Below are 22,532 nucleotides of genomic sequence, written 5' to 3'. Positions count from 1 at the left end.
ATATGCGAAAATAATTGAGGGTCATTGATCGTTGTTTCAGGTCAAATTGAAGTGGAGAAAGCGTATGACCTCGGAGGATAGAGTTATTAACTGTGAATGACTTCTTTTCAAGCATTCTTTATATTTATACATGTTATCTCATGATATGGCTTGGAAACTACTACGACTTAAAATTTTTATGACATGTTTTCATTTATTTTTAAACAGTGTGTATATGCATCACGTTTTTAAGAATGTTTAATGACTTGGATTTTATAAAAATGGGTTTCAAGTTCTTGTTTCCACTTATACTTAAACGATATGTTTACTCATTGTGATTTTAAGAATGCGTATGGCTTGAACTTTATAAAATTGAGTTTCGAATTTTTTAGTATACTTAGTTTTGAAATATGTTTAATCGAAGTTTATGGTGAACGAGAAGGTGATTTCCCTAATGCTACGTGAATGTGTTTTCGTAGCGCCACCTATGGTTGTCAAGGGGTTCTAGAGCTAAAAGAGGTCATGACCAGAGATTCGAGAACTTGGGCCTAGGTGAGGATGTGGATGGAGGATTGTGATATGGCTTTGGGCCTAGCTTAACCCATGGTGGGTGGCTTTATGTGCACATAAGAGCAGTATGAATGTTGTTACTGTGGTAGGTTCTAAGTATGTGTGAGCTCTGTTTGACCACGTGTTTCCTTATGGATATGGATCACGTGTGAGCTATTCCGAGCCATATATTTAATATGCTATCATGGTTGAATTGGATTGGATGGAGGTTGCTATGTGGCGGGTACTAAATATGTGTGAGCTAGTTTTTACCGCATGATTCTTTGTCATGTGTGAGCTATCTTTGGCCATATATTTAGACGCCTTGACATGGTTAGATTGACTACAGGTTTGTTGGTTGATTAATGGCTATGAGTTAATGATGTTTAACTAATATTTCATTATTAATGCATATTTATAGATTTTCTATTTTAGCATGATTTGAGTTTTTACTTCTAAGAAACTGACTTACGAACACTCGTGAGCTAAATTGGTTACCAACTGGTGTTACGAACATTCGTGAAGGACTAACTTGTTCATGTTATTGGTTTATATCTGTGGACACAGAAATATACCTATAATGAGAAGAGTTCAACTGTGACTTTTTAGGGGAATGTACACACAGTTAACGAATATTGATTCATATGGTTAATAAGTTTATAACCAATTAATTTCATATTGTTATAACTTCTAATATGTAGATCCATTAGGTCTCCTTCATAAAATGGTAATGAGATTATTATATCTTGAATGGAATTTGAATCGTTTATATTCACTCAGGAAATAATATAACATAAGACCCAAAATCTTAAAGACCTTGAGGACTTGGTAAGGGAAAGAGAAGATGAGTTAGTAAGTGTTCAAGATTGGTTTAAGGAAAAGTGTTAAGGTTTGGGTGTCATTAAAGGTGGGGGTAAAGAGACAAGTTGAAATATGGCTAAGTGTAGGAGTTAGACATGGAAGGATGGGTAGAAGCCAAGATAAGTCAAAAGAACCTCTAAGAGAGGCTCTTAGGCAGCCAAGAAGAGCCTTGTGAACCTCTAAAAGAATGTTTGGATGATAATGGATTGCTTGTTAATGTGACTGAGAGGTTAGCCAAAGAACCTCTAATGGTTAAAACCCGGGTGGCCAATTGTAGGAAATAACCTTTAAAAGTGATTGGTAGCTAGGTGGCTAAGGATGACAAAAGAACCTCTAAATGATGCATTTAAGTGGTCAAAGGTTGTTTAAAAACCTCATTGATGCTAGGCAAGATGGGCATTTACAGGTGACCAAATTAAGGATGAGAACCTCTAAGACATTGGGCGACAGGGGTGCTAGGCGAAGAGGTTTTATGGCGTTAGGCGAGATGGCTTGTTAGAAGGGATATATGATAAGAAATAACCTCTAAAGAGAAATCATGAGCATTCAAAGTGTGCTAGGCGAGAAAAAGCAAGTATTAGGAGGTTATGTGGGTGGTGAAGGCCTAGGCATTTAGGCTAGACGGCATAATGTTGGGCAAGGAGCTTTGCTTAAGTGAAGAAGCTTATAGCCATAAGAGATTAGCATGCCGTTTTGGGCTCTTAGACATTTTGATTGAATAATGGGCATTTTGCTTGAAGCTTGGGTGAGATGATGAGGAGATGGTCGACCTAGGCAAGCTGGTAGGTACTTTCCAAGTGGTCAACAAGCAGGTGGTGTCAATAAAGTTTCATGCAAGGTCCACTATAAATAGGCACCTTTAAAAGAGAGTTTCTCATAATCTACTCGTGCGTTTTACCTTAAACCACTTCCAAAAGTTCCTAAATCAAATCTAGTTTGTATACTAGGGCTTCTGGTCAAATTAGAGGTAAGCAAACGAAAGGTAGAAATGTGATTTTTCAGAGCAAACGAAGTTGAATCAAAAAGATATAAGCATTGAAAGTTAATTGATGGATTTTAGAAATTTCACAGTTTTTGGACAATAATTGAGTGGTCAAGCATCACCATGTGGAAGAAATAGACGTGCGCGTACAAGGTAGGTATAGAGGTTATTTTGTGTATTTTGGACCACGCAACACGACCATGGCATAGCCAAGTGGCATTGACGCGCTTAGACTGCGTGCATAACCATGCATACAGAGGTTAGCACGAGTAGGATAGTGTGCGCAAGGTGCGTAGCCATGATGCATGCGAGACATACGACCGTTACACGCACGACATGTCATTATGAGGTTAGCATGCGACAAGGTCTGCTCAGGCTATGCTCGCGTGCCAAGCCTTTGTCATCGTACCACTGCATGCCAACATGCCATATGAGTCATTTATGGGCTGTTTTGCTAAATTTGGAGTTTTTGAACAATTTTTTTATATTTTTCTTGATCAAGGGATTAATTAGGACTTAAATATGATTTTTTTTAGGTTAAGGAGAAACTGAAGGAATGTCTAAGCAAAAGGAGTTTGAATCAAGTATTATGAGTGACAAAACGATTTCTTTAAAGGTTTATTTAAGCATGATTTACAAGTTAAACTGTAATGCATATTATGAAAAGTATATTGAGCTTACTGATTTGAGTTGAACTTTTAAGGCAAGGATGTTTACATATTTGCAAGATAGTTTTCAAAATCTAAATTTTGTTTAAAGTATGTTTTATGACCAAGTGTTATGAAAGCAAAAGTGTGCCTCAAACCTTTCAAATATGTTTTATCATAGGCCTGGATATTCCATGAGACATATTGTGCACATGTGGCTAACTCTCTACTGGTGGTAGGGTTGACGAGCCTATTTGAGTATAGGCCACCAGGAAGGGTATACTTTGTTATGCCTTAAAGGAGTAGGATAAACAGTAAAAACTATATCCTATTGACTGTCTGTCTTATGACAAAGAGGTCCAAATACTGCCTGAAGCTATGAATCCATGATTTGCAAAAGATCTATGAATTGTTATCAATGATTTAAATGTTTACAGTGCCATGTTATGAAATGATTTCTATTGCCAAATGTTTCTTAAAGCCAAGGTTTTATGTTAAACTATATTTGAAAACATGATTTATAAAATCGTCGCTCACTAAGTCTTTTGCCTTACCCTTTCAAAAAAATTTCCCTCTTTCCAAGTATAGATTGTGCAATCGAGTATTGGACTTACTGCTCTCAGGCCAATCAGAAAATAAGGATTAAAATAGTCATTAAAATATATTGAATTACTTTGTTAAGATTTGATTAAGGTAAATCTATGGTCTTTATGAAAATCAAAGTAGTTTGATGTCTTCTATTAGATTATTTTGTTTATAAAAGTCATAAATGAGTTGCATCAAAGTTTTGGTTATTATTGTATTTAGCTTTCGCTTGCAATTTGTTGTAAAAGACAATGGTTAAAGGTCAACTGATGTCGTTCAAATAAGGAGCGACGTCGGTTTACTTCACACCGTCTCTCGGATCAAGAGTAGGTGATCCAAATAAAAGCGTGACATACAATGTATAACAATACATAAAGTTTATATTTAAATTAAACTTTATTGAATTTGATTCAAATTTAATTCATGAGGAGAATAAAATATTTCAATAAATTCAAATATTAATTTAGTGTAAATTAGGTTGGACCAACTTTCATAACCAACTTTGCATCTCAAATACAATTCTTCTCATTTAGACTAAACAAGTTTTGTGGCCTCAAATATAAATTTTCAAACTTAAAATACATAATAGAATTAGACCTTGTAACTAATTCAACTCTCTTATCAATCCCTTGTTGATGAAAAAGTAGTATTTATAAGTTTAGAATTTAAAAGAAAAAGTTCTAAGTTGTTATGTGACCAGGAAAAAACAACAATCGTAATTTTTGGAACTTTCTACTGGTTTCTCAAAGCATCCTTAGAGTCCCAAAAATTTACACCGCCATTGCATCATTATCTTCACTACACACTCTCAATTTGTTCTGAAAAAGCCTGAAAACCAACACAAAATCAACCTGAATAGCTTTCACTTTGGTGAACAAGAAATCAAAGTGAACAAATGGGTGTGGACTACTATCGAATTTTGCAGGTCGATAAGAATGCTTCCGACGATGATTTGAAGAAGGCCTATAGAAAACTCGCCATGAAATGGCATCCCGATAAGAACCCTACCAACAAAAGAGAAGCCGAAGCTAAATTTAAGCAAATTTCTGAAGCTTATGAGGTATCAACCATAACCCTCTTTCAATCTTCTATTTCATTTCGGGTTTCTGTTTTGTTGCGATTGTTGAAGCAAACGAATCTTTGTGCCTCTGTTTTACTCTGTTCTTTTTTTTTTTTTCTTTTTCCTTTTTCTTTTTTTGCTTTTGATTTCACATCTTGATTTTTGGGGGAAATCTTTCTAGGTTCTCAATGACCCCCAAAAACGGGCAATCTATGATCAATACGGTGAAGATGGTCTGAAAGGTCAGGTGCCACCACCGAATGCCGGAGGTCCAGGTGGAGCCACCTTCTTCTCCACCGGAGATGGACCAACAACGTTTCGGTTCAATCCCCGAAACGCAAACGATATTTTCTCTGAATTCTTTGGATTTTCATCCCCATTTGGCGGCTCCAGTGGAAGAGGACAAAGATTCTCATCAAGTGTTTTCGGTGATGATATCTTTGCATCATTTGGCCGTGGCGACGGCGAAAGCGTAGGCAGTTCCATGTCTCGACATCCCTCTCGTAAAGCACCTCCAATCGAAAGACAGTTACCATGTAGCCTCGAAGAGTTATACAAAGGAACGACCAAGAAGATGAAAATTTCTAGACAAGTTACTGACATTCGTGGGTAAGCAAACCACAAAATGAAATCCCCATAGTTTGATTTCTATTTTTTCCTCTTTCAAAATCCAACCATTTTTCTTTACATCGTTGAATCAGGAGAACCACGAAAACAGAGGAGATTTTGACGATCAACATAAAGCCCGGATGGAAAAAAGGAACAAAAATCACTTTCCCAGAGAAAGGAAACGAAGAGCCTGACATTATACCATCAGATCTTGTTTTTGTAATCGATGAAAAGCCTCACAGCGTATTCACTCGCGATGGAAACGATTTGATTGTCACTCAAAAGATATCTCTTGTAGAAGCCTTGACAGGGTACACTGTTCATCTAACAACCTTAGACGGCAGATACCTCAGTTTTCCAATTACTAATGTAATCACTCCAAATTATGAGGAAGTGATACCTTCAGAAGGAATGCCACTACAAAAAGACCCCACCAAGAAAGGGAATTTGAGAATCAATTTCGATTTCAAATTCCCAACTAGACTCACTCCTGAGCAGAAGGCTGGCATTAGGAAGCTCTTAGGGTAGAATTGAGCTGATGGGGTTTCTTTGTGGAGAATGAATCCCTTTCTTTTTATGGTTATTTTTTAGGTTCTTATTTGAAGTTAAGACATGTATGATTTGTCTGATTGTCATGTATTGAATTAAAATAAACAAAATCATGTGTAGAATACAAAAGTTTAGAAAGAATACAACATGAATTAGTTTGTAGTTTGAAAGGGGAGATTGGATTGGCTATTGACGAGAGAGGGGGAATCCTACACCGTGTCGTTTAGTAGGAAAAACAATAAACAAGCAGCTACACAAGACACCAATTCCAACAGGCAGCACAACCAAAAGCTCCCTTAATTCATCAGACGGTGTTGGGTAGAGACACTTGACCACATTTTCATCAAACAAAGCAACAGCTATGAAAACCAAAAGAGAAGCGAATGCGTGAAAGAAATCAATGAAGCGTAGCCTGTATTTAGCAGCCTCTTCTTTGGGAAGGGTAACCGACCCATCAATAACCCATAAGCCTTGAAATGTGGCCACCCCGTATCGGACTTTGCCACGACCATCTCGGAAACTGTCAGTGAAGAGGAGGAAAAAACAGGAGAAGGCACAGACCAAGACAAGACCGAGGGTGGTGGTTTGGCTAACATGGGTGTTGCAATGGCCCTGGTGTGTGAAAATTGGGGACAAAATTTGGAAGCCGAGGACCGTGCCCGTGGGAAGGAGGTTGGCTAAATGGGCTGTTCCTTTGAATGTCTTTCTAATTGCTTTTTGAGCTGATGTTTTTGTTGGCTTTGAGGCCATTGTTAAGGCATTTTCGAGCAGTGGCTGTTGGATCTTTCCTAGCAGTCCTTCGGCAGGGACTGCCTGCTGAATTTGGCTCTCGATTTCGCCTTCCATTTGTGCAAATGACTGTCTTGGTTTTGGTTTTGGTTTTTCGTTTATGTTTGTTCTTGTTCTTGGGTCTATTATGGTGAGATATTTATATATGATTTGTTTGAGAGATGATGGAATGGTAGTGAACCGAAAAGCTGCAAGGGACTTGAAATTAAGTTGGGACTTTGTTACTTTTGTTCAATTGGAAGGAATTAGAGAAACAGTCTAAGAATGGCGTTTACATTTATGGTAGGAAACGGGTTTTGGGGCTTATAATGGAAAATCGAAAGTTAAGTTTGCTTTAATTTTTGTTGTTTTCACTTTTAACTTTGAGGAGTTTAAGTCGGATCCCCCTATGATTATTCTAATGGTTAAGAGAAGGATCGGTTGCTTTGTTTCAACGTCTTTCATTTTTTTTGTTGTTTTTTTGTTTTTGTTGGGTTGAACATCAATGCTATTTGTTGGAAATTTTGAAAATGATGGGGAATATTTTTAATTTCATTTGTTAAGTAACAACTCAAGTTTAGTGTTTTTAGTCGGAATAAGTTTCAAACTATTTGTTAGATATTTTAATTTTAACAGGCATGTGCACAGTTGAAAGGGGATTTTTTAGAACATGTTAACATTAAGTAGGGATGTATTAGGTATAACGTTGATGAACAATAAACTGTGTGTCTTAATTGATTTTTTTAACTTTATAACTGTCCGATATTTTTCTAAACTTTCTTTACATTTCCAATTTCATGTATCTACGAACTTGGCATATACCACACCTTTTCTTTTATACAAAATAGAGTAACTTATTAGATATAAAGTTGATGATCCTCCTTTTAAGTGATCTTTTAAATGAAAACAAAATATAAACAAGCTTCAACCAACATGTTTCTTCGATTCAACCTAATTTTCAAGCCAAATGGGGAGCTCCCTGCGCCAACAACAAGATTAACTAGTAGGTGAAACATGATGGACAAGATTATGAGCAATTCGATTGCACTCCCTTGGGACTAAACTGAGGCCAATAATGTTCAACTAGGAAAATAAAGCAGTGAATTTAACATAAAGCAAATCATAAAATTCGTAGCATAGAAGTGTTTCACAACAACCTTCGCATTATACTCAATCCAAATATTTAAGTAATTCAGACCTTCAACCTCCGAAAGTTCCATCATAATAGTTATAATTTATCCGCTTTAAAAGTAATTCACATGATTAAGTTACAAAGTAAGTTGTTTGATAAAAGTTTACATTTTTAGCTATCACTTAAAAATGAACTTTTGAAATTGAGTTTATAAAGTAAGTTGATTTGTGATAAACACTTCAAATTAACTTTTAGACAAATGAATGTTGAGTGTTTAATGATTTGAATGTTGAGTGTTTAACTTTTAGACAAATGAATGTTGAGTGTTCCTTAATTTGAATGAAATATTTCAGCCATTATCTTTGTCAATCCTCGTCAGCTGACATCTTTACCTTCTTGAGCAAACCTCAGGTCACCGTTTTCTGGTGACCACAAGATGACCAATTTTTGTCCGTTGTTTCTTGACAATCTTTGTCAAAATTTATAATGGCTAAGTGAAGGATTAGTTGCATTGTTTAAATGGTTTTTCATTTTAGTTGTTTTCGGTGAAAATTACAAAATATAGCAAAATTTCAAAATTTGTTAATGATAGATACTAACAACCACTGATTGACTTCTATCAATTTATTCTTAATAGATTTTGAAATTTTGCAATATTTTGGTTCATTTTACAATGTTCGAAACATTTTCAATAATTATTTTAATAAATCACTAGTATTATTTATATTAAAATATTACTTAATTTATTTTTGCAATAAAACATTATTAAATGAAAGATAGTTGTTTTAAATAACAAAATTGTTAAAAATATTTGTAGGTATAGAAAATTTTTATAGTTTATAATAAAAGTATAAATAGTAATTAGTTAATAGGGGTGTCCAAATTTTAAAATAACTCAACCCTTATAATATGGGTCAGGTAGACCAAGTTATTCGACTTGCCGGTTTATTCTTACACTCCTAATTTATAAGTGATAGACATTTATAAGACAACATAAATAGACATCTAGCAAGGTCTACCTCCATCTAACAATGATGATAGTTTTTGGTATTTATCAATATCTGTCAATGATAATATGATTTTTTTTATATAAATTAAATATTACTTAATTAGGTAGAGTGAATATCTTAAATATATTTAATTAGTAAACTAGGATTTTATAAGGTAAATTTAAATAAATATAAAAGAAATGGTAAATATTTATGGCCCTTATAATAATTTAGGAAAAGCTCACGAACCTCAATTACATTTTCATAAATTCTATATTTGCTCTTATTAGTTTTGATTATCGTGGGATGATCTTTTAGTTATTTTTTTTCTTCTTTGCTATTTATTCTTCTCTTCTTCGTATTATTAATTCCTTCATATTATTACTTCTCCTTCTTCATATTTTCACTTCTCTTGTTCACAATTCTTCATTTCCTTTTCCAAAATTTCTTCCTTCTTCTCCATCTCTCATCTTCTTTTTTTTCTTTTTTTCTTAGTATAGGATCTAAACGATTCTGTACCAATATCTGAATGCTTAGTTTTTTGTTCCAAATGGACAAAGATGAACCACTATCACTAATAGATCACTTAGACTGGGGTAAGATATCATTTAAATTTGATACAAGATCGTTTAGGATTGATACAAGATCGTTTAGACTGGGTACAAGATTGCTTAGATTTGATACAAGGTCGTTTAGAATAGATACAAAGGTACAAGATCGCTTAAACTAGATATATGGGTACAAGATTGTAATTTAGACTTGATACAAAGGCACAAGATCGTTTAGATTTGGTATAAGATCGTTTAGACTGGGTACCAGATCGTTTAAACTGGGTACAAGGGTACAAGATCATTTAGACTGGGTACAAAATCGTTTTTCATGCACGTGTGTGACCTATTATTCACAGGGTATTTTTGTTATTTCACATTGTGGGCTTGTGAGTTTTTTCCTTTTTCAAAATTGTTTTTATATAGTATAAATATTTTCGCGTTTTGTTTTATTTTTTAAAACCTCCATTTTATAATTTTTTTGATATATAATCAAGTAGTTATTTGTTGAGATTAATTTTAACTTATCCTTCATCATGAACATAGGATCAATCTTTTTTAGACAATAACATATAATCATCGTTATCATCATTATTGATTATTTATAATCAGGTAATTAGACATCATATGTTTAACTTTTATTACTTTGTTATATTTTAACATATCATATTCATACTATTATAAATATAATGTCATATTATAAATGTAGATATCCATACATAGGTTACAATTTTCATATAACTCATATTGTAACATTCATCCATTGAATTCCATAATGTAACTTATACTATGATATGTCCTATAAATAGGGGAGTGTGATGCCTTTGTAAGACACACCACAATTGAGTTCAATTGTCTTCTCTTCTCCCTTTCTTCTCTATTCTTCTTTTGTGTACTTGCATTGTTCTTATTTAGTTTTTGATTCTCTATTTTATAATACGTTATCAGCATGACACTTTACAATTTTATCATTTGTAAAAAGTAGGTTATAATATTAGTTTGTTTTTGTTTTTTGTTTTTTGTTTTGTTTTGTTTTTTTTTTTTTTTTTGTGTTTTGGTATTTGTGAATATTTCATGAGACAATCCATATATACATCATGCATAGTTTAAATGTTGGAGAATATAATATTTTATACCTATTGCATGTTGTAATTTTACATATTATGTTTACATGATTATTGTTTGTTAAAAAATATTTTTAGTTCATGATAAGATTATGATTTAGTTCATCTTAATGATTTATGTGATTGTTTATGTTTGGTTCTTATTTCAATTATTTTAAGATCTATGTATAGTTTATGGGTTCTTTATGATTTGTGTTTATAATTTAGTTGTTTACTTTCTATTAGTATAAGTTTTGTAATTATTTTTATGATTTAAATGTCTTTATTAATTTACCTAAGTATGTTGTTTTAACATAATATGTATATGTAATTTGATTGAATTCTCACAAAAGTGATAGTGAGGGTCCTTATAATGAAATAACATGAATGAAACAAAACGTTTCTCTTCATCCATACTTTTATATATACTATACTATTGAATGAGACATCATATTTTAAATATTTTTTATTCTACGAATCTAGAAAATTTTGAAATCAAACGACACCCTCAATATTTGTGTTATTTTTTTATCCAATTCCATTATAATTTTTTGTAAATTTGTTCCCATTTATTTCGAATCCTTCAAAGGAAAAAAAAAAAAGGAAATAAGGAATAAGTGTATATGAATTTCAAAAAATTAAATGAAAACAAAACTCTAATACTACACCAACAATTTGATTGATCTTTTGTTTGTTTTCTTTTATTTGTATGGAGATCATGATATACCAACAATTGGTTTAATTTTATATTATTAAATTGAATTAAAATAGGGACTCTTGCAAATATGACAATTATAGTATCATAAATTAGGCCCATAGCACATCATTTTTACATTTACAAAAATAGCAAAATTGAAGTCCAGCCCGCATTTTAAAATTACGAAATTATGAAGTTACCCTTCAGTCATTACTGATACACCAATATATACGGTTGATACACCAATATATACGATTGATACACTAATATATACCGTTGATACACCAATATATATCGTCGATACACCTGATTTGATGTACTGTGCTTGTACACTTTTTTTTACTCTCTAATATTTCACTGATACATATTATTAGTTTAAAACACTTGATATGTTGTTGATACACTCAATCAATTAAATACACTTGAAGCACTAAGAATGATACACTTGAAGCACTAAGAATGATACACTTTATATATCGTTGATACACTTGTTATTGTTTCTTGATACACTCGATAGATTTAATACACTTAATCACTTGCTAAACTTTATTGATACATATTATTAGTTTGATACACTTGATATGTTGTTGATACAGTTGCTCAACTGTTGATATACTCAATCAATTAAATACACCTTGATGCACTAAGAATGATACACTTTATATATCATTGATACATGTTATATATCGTTGATACACTTGTTATTGTTTGTTGATACACTTGATAGATTTAATACACTTAATCACTTGCTAAACTTCGTTGATACATATTATTAGTTTGAAACACTTGATATGTTGTTGATACACTTGCTCAACTATTGATACACTTAATCAATTAAATACACTTGATGCGCTAAGAATGATACACTTTATATATTGTTGATACACTTGTTTGATTGCTAATACATTTGATAGATGTAATACACTTAATCACTTGCAAAACTTCATTGATACATATTATTAGTTTGAAACACTTGATATGTTGTTGATACACACTGTTGATATACTCAATTAATTAAATACACCTGATGCACTAAGCATGATACACTTTATGTATTGTCGATACAGTTGTTATGGTATGTTTACAATCTTAATAACATGTTGAACATCATTATCGCCTATAGTCAACAAATTAAAACTGAAAGTTTAATACATGACTCAACCTGAATTTCAGTATGAATCAAGTTCACAAAAGAATCAAATGATGATAGTGCTCCATCAACCAAAACACAATTTGTTTTGTAATCCACGTAGTAATGTTGCTCATCTCATTTACCACTTTGAAAAACAATTACTGTCAATTTAACCATAACTACAATGAACTGCAACAATTTTGGAAAAATAAAAAACACGCAACTAATACATATAATATAAGTATATCATACCGTTGATATAAAAAACTGATACAAATTAAAAAAAAAACAGAACCGAACGTAACTAAATAAAACCAAACTGATCTACAAAGTTCCTTTCAATAAAAGATATTATGAACAAATAAAAGAGATGAGGAAGAATTAATCGTAGTCCTAATTTTAATAAATAATATATGAGCAATTTACAGAAATAATATTACGGCTTCAAAAAAGGGAAGAAATACATACATAATTCTTGTTTTTCCTGAAGAAAAAATGAGGAGACGAGAAGAAGATGATAAAAAAAAAAAAAAGAGAAGCCGACGAAGAGGGAGAAATATAAAAGAATGAAGCTGAAGAGAGAAGAGAAGGACGGTGGAGAAGAACAATGGAGAAGAGTCAGAAGAAGAAAAGGAGAAGAGAAGTAGGTGAATAGGAGAAATGGTGAAGAAGAACGATAGAGAAGAGAAGAAGAAAACGAAAAATGAAGGAGAACAATAAAGAAAAACGAAAGAGGAAGAGAAAACACCAAAGAAGGGCAATTTTGGAATAATAAAAAGAATAAAATAAGAAATATCAACCAAAATTAAAAAGTTGCTATATTTGCAAAATTGAAAATATTAGTACTAATATTGCTAAATTGGATTTTTATTGTGCCACCCAATACAATTTCCCATTAAAATATGTGTCATCTTAATCAACATGATTGTGTTCACTCAAAGTTTTGAGGTGAACTTAATTTAGTCAATTTTAATTAAGGAAGTATAATTATAATTATAATAAAAAAAACAATACTTTTCTAATATATACATGCTAAATAGATTATCAGAGAAACTACTCATATAAAATAATAGCTATAAGTATATATTTTCTTCTTAATGCATTTTATTATTATATATTTTCTTCTTAATACATTTTATTTTATTTTTAATAAAGTAGCAAGGGAAACTCTTGTGAATGTAACAAAACACCAAACTATTTACTATTTCTTAAATATTCCATAAAGTTAACCATTTTTAAATATTTTAGGTTTGTTCTTCCATTTTTTTTTTCGATTCGTCTTCCTCTTACTATTTCTTTCGTGGTCTTCCTCGTGCGATTTCGTCTGTCTTATTTCCTCTTTTTTTTTCTGCAACTTCTTTCCATCATCTTTCTTATTTTTCTATTATTTATTTACGTCGTTTAATCTTTCCATCGTTTTTCTTCTTTTCTTTTTTTTTTTTCACTTTTTCATCGTCTTTCTACTTTTCCTCTTCTTTTTTTTTCGCTGCGATTTCTTTCTATCGTCTTTTTTCTTTTCACTTTTTTTTACGTCGTGTACAAAAAATAGCAAAATCTAAAAGATCGTGTATAAAGAATCTTGAAAAAAAATCATTTAGATTTGAGTAACTAAATGTAAACTATCGTGTAAAAAAGTAAAAGATCGTGTAAAAAAAAATAAAAGATTGTGTATAAAGAATCTTGAAAAAAAATCATTTAGATTGGAGTAGCCAATATAAACGATCGTTTAAAAAAAAGTAAATGATCATGTAAAAAAAATAAAACATCGTATATAAAGAATCTTGAAAAAAAATCACTTGGATTGGAGTAGCCAAATGTAAACGATTGTGTAAAAAAAGTAAACGATCATGTAAAAAAAAGTAAACGATCATATAAAGAAGTCTAAACGATCGTGTAGTAAAAGAATTAAAAAAAATCGTGTACCAAATTTTGAAAAAAAATAATATCTAAATGATCGCGTATAAATTGTAGTCATATCTAAACGATCGCGTATCAAACAATAACCAAATCTAAACGATCGCAAATATATTACACGTCTGTTGTTGACGGCGTAGTTGATGGAGCACTTTTGGTATTTTATATGGTGGGTCTCTTGACTTTTTTCATTTTTGGAATTGTTTTATAAAGCGTAAATATTTTACCTTTTTTATATTTTTTAAAAGAGCCTAGGTATTAATCTATTTTCTACTTTAAACTAAAATAATTTATATACTTCATATATATATATAAAAAGATAATATTCTGAAAACAAAAGTACAGAAAAAGATAAAAATATCACTTTCATTAATATTCTTTAAGAGAATTGAAAACAAGAAACCAATATTCTTTTATAAATATTAGTAAATAGTTCTGGGAATAATCTTGTAATCAAACTAAAAACAAAAAAGGATGAGATAGGCAAATTTATGAAAGAACGTACATATATACAAACATTCGAAGATCACTAATAGCCCAATGTTAAAAATCTTATCTTAGCCTCATGTTCTAAATCAAAATTGGAGTTTAAACTGATATTATTTCTATTTTCTAGTTTTTCTTGTATTTTTGTTGTGAGGACATATATTATTGAGGTCTTTTTAAAAATATAACAAAGCGACGAGAACAATTTCGAAAACAAAAAAAGCCTATAGGTCCACCATAAAAAATACAAAAAATGCTTCGTGGACCACGCCGTCAACAACGTACCTAATATATTTGATACACGAACTTTTATATTTGGCTATTGTTTGATACAAGATCGTTTAAATTTGGTCGTTTAGATTTGGAGCCAAATCTAAATCACTTATTTTTTAAATTTTATGTATGATCATTTAATTTGATTACATGATCGTTTAGATTGGCTAAACGATTTTTTTGTAAAAGTTTTTGTTACACGATCGTTTATTTATTTATTTTTTTGTATACGATTGTTTAGATATGGCTACTCAAATCTAAATATACCAAAATCTAAATTTAAACTTTTTTTTTCTGTCTTTTATATTTAGTAAACAATTTTGAACAACCAAATAAAAGTTTGAAAAAAATATAGATATTTTATATTTGATACACGATCTTGAACAAAAGAAAAGAAAGACGATGGAACAGACAAAAAAGGAAGAAAGACGAAAGGACAAACCTGAAGTATTTGAAAAATTGTTATTTTCATGAAATTTGTTACACATATCATAAATATTTTAGCGGTTTGATATATTTATGAAAATTTACCTATATTCTAAATTAGCTCCTAAATCCATAAAATATAGTTCAAAGTTGCTTCTATTTTAATTATAGACACATTAAATTTTTGTAAGAAGTAGATAATTTGGTCTTTGTTTTTTTATTTGAATTGTGATATTAATGATGTAAATTAAGCGTTAAGTGTTTAGAATTTTGTTTTTTACTTGCAAGCACTTCAAGGTGGATCTAAACACACATCTTAAGTATGTACATTTTAATAATTCATTAAGTTAGAAACAAAAGATTTGTTAAAGTGAAGTTAGACATTTGATAAACAAAAATAAAAGAAACAGAAAAAAATTAAGAATTAAAACCAAACAAAGCTAAAAAGTTGCAGAACAAAAATAAAACTAAAAATGGTGCATGGGACACTTTGATCCTCATGGATCCTCTCCAAACTAATAAATAAATTAAATGGACAAAGTACGTACATATATTCTTAAAGACATAATTTTGCATACAAAACAAAGAAAAAGAAAAATTAACTTGAGAAATACGATAGAGAAATTTAAGAATTGTGAGAAAGGGCATATAGGGTTATAAATAAAAATTTATCAAAATCAGTAGCTAAGGTAGCAAGTTCAAAGTTGTTGTTTGGTTCCTTTAACGTTATAATTTGTTCAAAATACTGTCGTGTTCATTGTTTGGTTTTTGTGTGTATTTGATTGTGGGAGTTGGTTGGCAGTTACCATTGCAAAGCCAATAAAATTGTACAATCATACTATATTTAAATTATCCTTTCCACATCATATTATATATTTATATCAAAAAAACACTCCACAAATTTCCCTTTTCTTTTCTACTTCTCTCTTTTCAACTATTATTCTCTTCTCTAATTAATTTATATAAACACTCAACAAGCTTTATCCATACTCCATAGTGACATCAGACCTGAAAATAAAAAAAAAAACAGAAAAAACAAAACAAAACTCTTTTACTCCCTCTCTCTCTCTCTCTCTCTCTCTCTCTCTCTCTCTCTCTCTCTCTCAAATTAGGTAACCTCCTCTCCACTCAATTCTTTCCTCTCATATATCTTTGAGTGTTTGTTTTAAAATCCAAACCAAACTACTTCTCTCTATAACAAATAAAATAAATTACCTTTATTCAATTCCCCAAAAAAAAAAAAAAAAAAAAAAGTTACCCTATAACTGCATTTATTCTCATCAAAGTCTCTTCTTATGCACATATACACTCCACCAAACTTGAGATCAAAGAAACCTTTCTTTCTTTTTTTTATTTCTCTATTTCTTACTTAAACTCCTCCATTTCTATATCTTCAACCTCTCACACACACAAATGTTGTAACATTTGAGCTGAAATTTCAGGTCCATGACGACACAGTTTGTGGACAAAAATAATAATGTTTCGGGTCAAGAAAATAGTACAGATAACTCAGGTTCTTCTTGTCCTTCTTGTGGCCACCAAATTAAAAGCCGAGACAAGGTTTTGTTTTGTTTTGTTTTTGTTTTGGATTGATTATTTTAGTTTTTGGGGTTTAATTGTATTTATTGTCAATATATGTTTGGTGATTATTAATTTTAAAATAGGGTGGAATTCATACATTGCCGGGTTTGCCTGCGGGTGTGAAATTTGACCCGACGGATCAAGAGCTTCTTCAACATTTAGAAGGAAAAGTTGGTTGTGATACTCACAAGCTTCTTCTTCATCCTTTGATCGATGAGTTTATTCCCACAATTCAATGGGAGCATGGGATTTGCTACACCCATCCCCAAAAATTGCCAGGTCCATTTTTATTATTTTCTTTTTATTCTTGCCGTTGTTACACGAGTTGAGTAAGAAGACTTTGAACTTCTGATCTGAAAGATATATGTCAAGCTACGATTGTGCTTTCCTTTTATGGATAGTTAATTAATTAATTAATTTATGAAATTTTAGTTTATAACTATATGTTTAACCCTGTAATTAGTTTCAATGTTTATCCATTTTCTTCCACTAATGTTTTTAAAACCAAATGGTTTTGAAACTTAGAAAATATGTTTTCGATGCTATGTTTTCTATTTAAGAAATTAACCAGGAAATAAAGTGTTTGTTTAAAAGAAAAAAAAAAAGTGAAAATCATAATTGAAAAATTAAAAGGAGACAAGTATAATTTCATAGGAATAGTATTAAAAGGGTTTTTAGGGGAGGTTTGACTATACAAATGAGCAGGAAAGGGGGGAAGGAAGAATGTTTTTGTGAGTGAGAATTGAGGGCTTGAGATTGATTTCAAGAAATGGGGAGAATCGTCTAAGTATCTTAAAATTAAACACGTAATTGTTACTAAAGGAAGCCTTAATTTCTGATTTGCTATCTTATTTGTCTATATTTTTTAACAAAAAAAAAAAATTGAATTGTGAAAGTTAATAACAACTACATTTGTTTAAAAAAAAAAAAAAAAACATACGGATGAATAAAAGTAGGAGAAATTTATTGACTTTAAATGAAACGTTCGCAATAATGTAAAACAACTTTTGAAAATATGAGTAAGTAATCGGGGAGGCCAAGTAGAATGCTTTAGGTAATTAAGAGATTTATTATAAAGTACTACTTTTTTCAATTTTTTTAAAATTCAGCCATTGATCCTTTTATTTCTTGTTAAAAAAAATTATATATCAACTCCCAATTTGTGTTCAATAATATTTAAGATTTTAAAGCTTGAGAGACAAAAGTTGATAAATTATATACATATATATATATATATATAAGATAGAATTATAATGTGAGCACTAGGTTTCACACCGTCGCTTTTTAATTATAAAGTTTCAATTTCACACTAATTTTTTTTTCTTTTTAATATATTCTAAAGAAAATTGCTATGGATTAATTGGAAAACGTTAGAAAACAATCAAATCTTCATTATTTAAAATACCAAAGGATTTAAGCATTTCTTTTTTTGAGTGTATAACAACTCCATGGATAATAATGGAATTAATTGAGAGTTTATAACCATTTTTTACATAGAAAAATATATAGACTTAGAAAAAACCACCAAACAAAAATTTATAAATGGAAAGTACCAAAAAAAAATAATAATAGGAAATACTAACTTAATTTTTTACGTTTTAAAAAATTACAAATATAAAATAGTATATTGATGATAGACTTCTATCCTTTGTAGACTTCTATCACTTATTGACTCTAGTTTATTAGTATTAAACTAATATTTACAATTTAATCTATCGATGACTTCTATCATAGATAAATTTATTTTACTTTATTTAATTTTTTTTAAAGAATGTTTTTATATATGTTAATATTTTAAATTTAATCATTATAATGGCAAGTGTTCCTATTTTAGGAATAATTGTTTACAATTTATCCGTTAATTAAACTGTGTTCTTGTTGTGAAATTTATTTACCAGTATATATATGAGTGAGAATTTTGTAGATAGTTCTGCCCGAAATTCAACTAATATAAGAGCCAATAAATATGATTATTTAAGAAAATATATAAAAATGCAAACTTACAACCTCTAGAGTAAATTGAAACGTTTATACTTTTTTTTTTCTTTGGAAGATGACAAATTTTTATAGAGTACGCAGGATATGGGTGCAGCTCATCACTTTAAGTTCCCTTTCATTTTATTTGAGAATTTTTGAGATATACTTAATCCATCACTAAACTAGAAGGTGGCTTACTGAATTTTCAAGTGTCTTTTCCGTGAAAATTAAACTAACCCTTCAGCTAACTTCAGCAAAACTAAGAGTGTTTTATTTCTGCATAAAAATTCCATTATTATCACTTGTTTTTTTTTTTTTTTAATTATCCACCAAAATTCAATACTCTTTAACATCTTGGTCAAAAAAAAGTGTGCGTTTTTTTATGTTGGTTGACTTCTGCTCACTATGTCATGTATAATAACATAGTATTCTCAATAACCATATTAAATAAATGCATGATATATATACTCTCTAATGCAGGAGTAAGAAAAGATGGATTGGTCCGACACTTCTTCCACCGGCCATCTAAGGCCTACACTACAGGAACAAGAAAAAGAAGAAAAGTTCATGCGGATGCAGACGATGCTGGGGGCGAGGGCGAGACTCGATGGCACAAAACAGGGAAGACGAGACCGGTTCTTGTGGGCGGGAGAGTGAAAGGTTACAAGAAAATACTGGTCCTCTACACAAATTATGGGAAGCAAAAGAAGCCAGAGAAGACAAACTGGATAATGCACCAGTACCATTTGGGGAGCAGCGAAGAAGAAAAAGATGGAGAGATTGTGGTCTCAAAAGTATTCTACCAAACACAGCCTAGACAATGTGGGAACAATTCACTCCACAAAGAATCAATTTCTCTAAAGTTTAGAGGACAAAAGAGTCGTAATAATAATGGAGTACATGATCACAACAATAATCTTAACACTAATCCACTTGTTGATTTCTATAACCCTTCTTTCATATCTTTTGAGTCTAATGATCAAAATGGATCATCATCACCAAGGAATAATTCTCATCTCATTCCCTCTTTTGCAGTCCATGGTGGGTCCTCTGTTGTTTCATGATTTTTATTTTTAATTATTATTATTGTATGAATAAATTGGAGAAATCTCATAAGAGAACTGTGAATTAATATATATTTAAGAAACTCATCTATTGACAGAAAGAATATACATGAATCCAATAGTCGTTGTTTTCTGATATAATGCCTATTTTAAAGCTGGTTTAGTTTTCATATCAGGAAAAGTTTCTATCTAGCCAAAGAACTGTTGGGAGATATGCTTACTAAGTTGTAATAACATTTTATGTTTCTGGCTGATGAGCAAATAGTCTGTCCTCGTAAGAAATATTTGTAGTGCTATAGTTGGAGACTCAGAGTATGGTACTTTCGTCGTTGATCACAATATAATTTTGATTACATTAATATTTTTTTTAATGGTAGTGAGTCTCAACTAGTTTTTGAAAAGATATCGACGTGTTAACTAATTAATGGAGTAATCTCATTTAAGATGGTAATGAAAATTTTTCTATCTTTGTCATGCATACGTGTAGAAAAGCTCATATTTTGCTTTCAACCCAGTTTATGGATAGCTGATGTTGATGAAGAAAACACCATTTTGCATTTGATAACTATTATTTAGTTTTTAATCTTTGAAAATTTAACGCGTAAACACATCTACATCTAATTTCAGGTAAAATGAAAGGTGCCATGAAAAATTCCTAATATCTTCAGTCTTCCTCAACCTGATTCAACAAAAAGGATGATTCTCTCCCATTGGTATAACAAAAAGTATAATCAATTCAGTCTCCATACGACTTGATTCATCCAATTTGGTTCTTTGGAAATTCAACCTCACTTCGATAAAAGTTCTACTACACAAGCAATGACTAAACGAAATGGTGAAGTAGTAAAATCAGGAGTATTAACTATCAGTCTGTTGGGAATTTACGAACACATTCTATTATTAGTGTATCTCTTAGAGTTAAACCATCACCCTGCAAACTCCAAAGTTCCTGAACATCGAAACCCGTAGACTGACAAAAACTGGAGACCGAACTTGCAGCGAACTCTGAATCGGCCTCTGTTGCCAAGATAACACACAAACCCTAAATAAAGATGATCATGAACGCAATCCAAATATTTACACAATAGCAAATATGTATAAAACAGATTACAACCAAAAACGGCCATAATACAGTTCAGCTACTTCCCAGCTGATAAATTATAAACATTGAAGTTTGCCATAATGATTTAAGGTTTGCATCATAACTTTGAGTACTAAGTAATTAATGTCGGAAACCTGCCAAAGAAATGGCTAATTCTGGATCATAATTGAATTTCTAAGACTGGATCCTGCAGCATCTCGCAAAACCAAAGTGCCTATCTGAATTTTCCTAGCAAGTTCAATTATGATACAACGAATGAACATGCAAACACACAAAAAGCATGAGACTTTGATATCACAATGTAAGAAGACGAATTTCATCAATGAAATCACACAACACTTGCAATTTCCATATTCAGCTCCAGAATCCAAAAGGGAGGCCGTATATTGAAAGCCCAAAAACATGTATGCATTAGCTTTAAGCTATAGAATGAACAATGTAACAGAGAAATTAACTCATACGAATCAACTCCCCGATGCCTTCTTCTCCTTCTTCCTCAAGACATAAACATCAGTCTCCTCATAGGCAAATTCGGGGTGCAAATCCTGATGTGGGATTTTCTCAATTTGAAAAGTCCTATCACACATTTCCCAAAACAGCTTATCCGCTTCCGGGGATCTCAATTGGTATCCCAACAGAACGATGCCGTTGTTCCCGATCAGCGTGTCCATGGTCGAAATAAGCGGCCCGACAGTTTCCTCAATATAAACCACATCAGTAGCAATAACAATATCAAATGGGAGATTAAGGGCGGCAATTTGGGCGGGATTGTTCCAGTAAAGAACAGAGTGTTTTAGGGCTTTCTTAAGGACGGGCTTGTTGCGTTTGATGTTATGTTTGAGAGCCGGCATCACCGGAGATATATCGGTGAGAAGTAAATCTGTGAGGCCAAGGAGGTAGAGGCCCATGCCTGCGGCGCCGCAGCCGCATCCTATTTCGATGGCCCGTTTGCCTCGAAAATCGAGGAGAGCGGAGTAAGGGTTTTCGGTGGGGGTGATTGAGGACCATCGATCAACGAATTTGACGAGGACAAGAGAACAAGGCCAGACGGATGTGCCGACGTGCATTGAACCATTATCCTGCTGGAGGGAAAGGGCGGTGCCGCCCACCGGAAGGTCTATTACCGGAGAATCTGTGAACTTCATGTCGGAATCGGAACTAACACAGTGATATGAAACCCTCTCTCTCTCTCTCGTATTTTTTTATGTCTGAATGTTATGGTTTGGGCTTTTATTACAATGGGCTTCGTTTGTTTGGAATTTGAGCTTGGAGTTTTAAGTACTTTAGTATTGGTGTGATCAAATTTTTCTTCACGCTCAAAAACACAAAACTATCTATTTTTATTATTAGTAACCTATTAAAATAATAAAATAATAAAATATCACAGAGATTTAGATTTGATAGTCTTCTCAAAAATATAAAACATCGATAAAATATTTACGCTCTATAAAACAATTCCAAAAACGAAAAAAGCCCAAAGACCCACTATGTAAAATACAAAAAATGCCTCGTCGACCAC

General features: G+C 31.6%; 4 protein-coding genes across 4 annotated transcripts; 2 read left to right on the top strand and 2 right to left on the bottom strand.

Moving 5' to 3' along the window:
• Positions 1–4,498: 4,498 nt before the first annotated feature.
• On the top strand, positions 4,499–5,991 carry LOC103496013 (uncharacterized). The gene is made up of 3 exons (XM_008457729.3): positions 4,499–4,663; positions 4,845–5,272; positions 5,365–5,991. The coding sequence occupies exons 1-3, from the start codon at positions 4,499–4,501 to the stop codon at positions 5,798–5,800; spliced, it is 1,029 nt and encodes a 342-aa protein (XP_008455951.2). The 3' UTR covers positions 5,801–5,991.
• Positions 5,992–6,007: 16 nt separating this feature from the next.
• On the bottom strand, positions 6,008–6,667 carry LOC103496014 (protein DMP7). Its single transcript, XM_008457730.3, has one exon. The coding sequence runs from the start codon at positions 6,665–6,667 to the stop codon at positions 6,008–6,010; it is 660 nt and encodes a 219-aa protein (XP_008455952.1).
• Positions 6,668–16,498: 9,831 nt separating this feature from the next.
• On the top strand, positions 16,499–20,012 carry LOC103496012 (NAC domain-containing protein 73-like). The gene is made up of 3 exons (XM_008457727.3): positions 16,499–16,849; positions 16,954–17,149; positions 19,328–20,012. The coding sequence occupies exons 1-3, from the start codon at positions 16,736–16,738 to the stop codon at positions 19,909–19,911; spliced, it is 894 nt and encodes a 297-aa protein (XP_008455949.1). The 5' UTR covers positions 16,499–16,735; the 3' UTR covers positions 19,912–20,012.
• Positions 20,013–21,327: 1,315 nt separating this feature from the next.
• Positions 21,328–22,245, bottom strand: LOC103496011 (uncharacterized). Its single transcript, XM_008457726.3, has one exon. The coding sequence runs from the start codon at positions 22,156–22,158 to the stop codon at positions 21,478–21,480; it is 681 nt and encodes a 226-aa protein (XP_008455948.2). The 5' UTR covers positions 22,159–22,245; the 3' UTR covers positions 21,328–21,477.
• Between the last annotated feature and the right edge of the window lie 287 nt (positions 22,246–22,532).

Source organism: Cucumis melo, chromosome 11 (assembly GCF_025177605.1).
Source record: "Cucumis melo cultivar AY chromosome 11, USDA_Cmelo_AY_1.0, whole genome shotgun sequence".
Lineage (NCBI taxonomy): Eukaryota > Viridiplantae > Streptophyta > Magnoliopsida > Cucurbitales > Cucurbitaceae > Cucumis > Cucumis melo.
The sequence above is the reverse complement of the archived record's forward strand: the minus strand, read 5'-3'. Positions and strand labels throughout refer to the sequence as shown.

Coding starts and splice junctions, on each gene's coding strand:
- LOC103496013 (XM_008457729.3), top strand. CDS start 4,499: ATGGGTGTGGACTACTATCGAATTTTGCAGGTCGATAAGAATGCTTCC. Junction 4,664..4,844: donor AAATTTCTGAAGCTTATGAG/GTATCAACCATA, acceptor AAATCTTTCTAG/GTTCTCAATGACCCCCAAAA. Junction 5,273..5,364: donor CAAGTTACTGACATTCGTGG/GTAAGCAAACCA, acceptor TCGTTGAATCAG/GAGAACCACGAAAACAGAGG.
- LOC103496012 (XM_008457727.3), top strand. CDS start 16,736: ATGACGACACAGTTTGTGGACAAAAATAATAATGTTTCGGGTCAAGAA. Junction 16,850..16,953: donor AAATTAAAAGCCGAGACAAG/GTTTTGTTTTGT, acceptor ATTTTAAAATAG/GGTGGAATTCATACATTGCC. Junction 17,150..19,327: donor CCATCCCCAAAAATTGCCAG/GTCCATTTTTAT, acceptor TCTCTAATGCAG/GAGTAAGAAAAGATGGATTG.
- LOC103496011 (XM_008457726.3), bottom strand. CDS start 22,158: ATGAAGTTCACAGATTCTCCGGTAATAGACCTTCCGGTGGGCGGCACC.
- LOC103496014 (XM_008457730.3), bottom strand. CDS start 6,667: ATGGAAGGCGAAATCGAGAGCCAAATTCAGCAGGCAGTCCCTGCCGAA.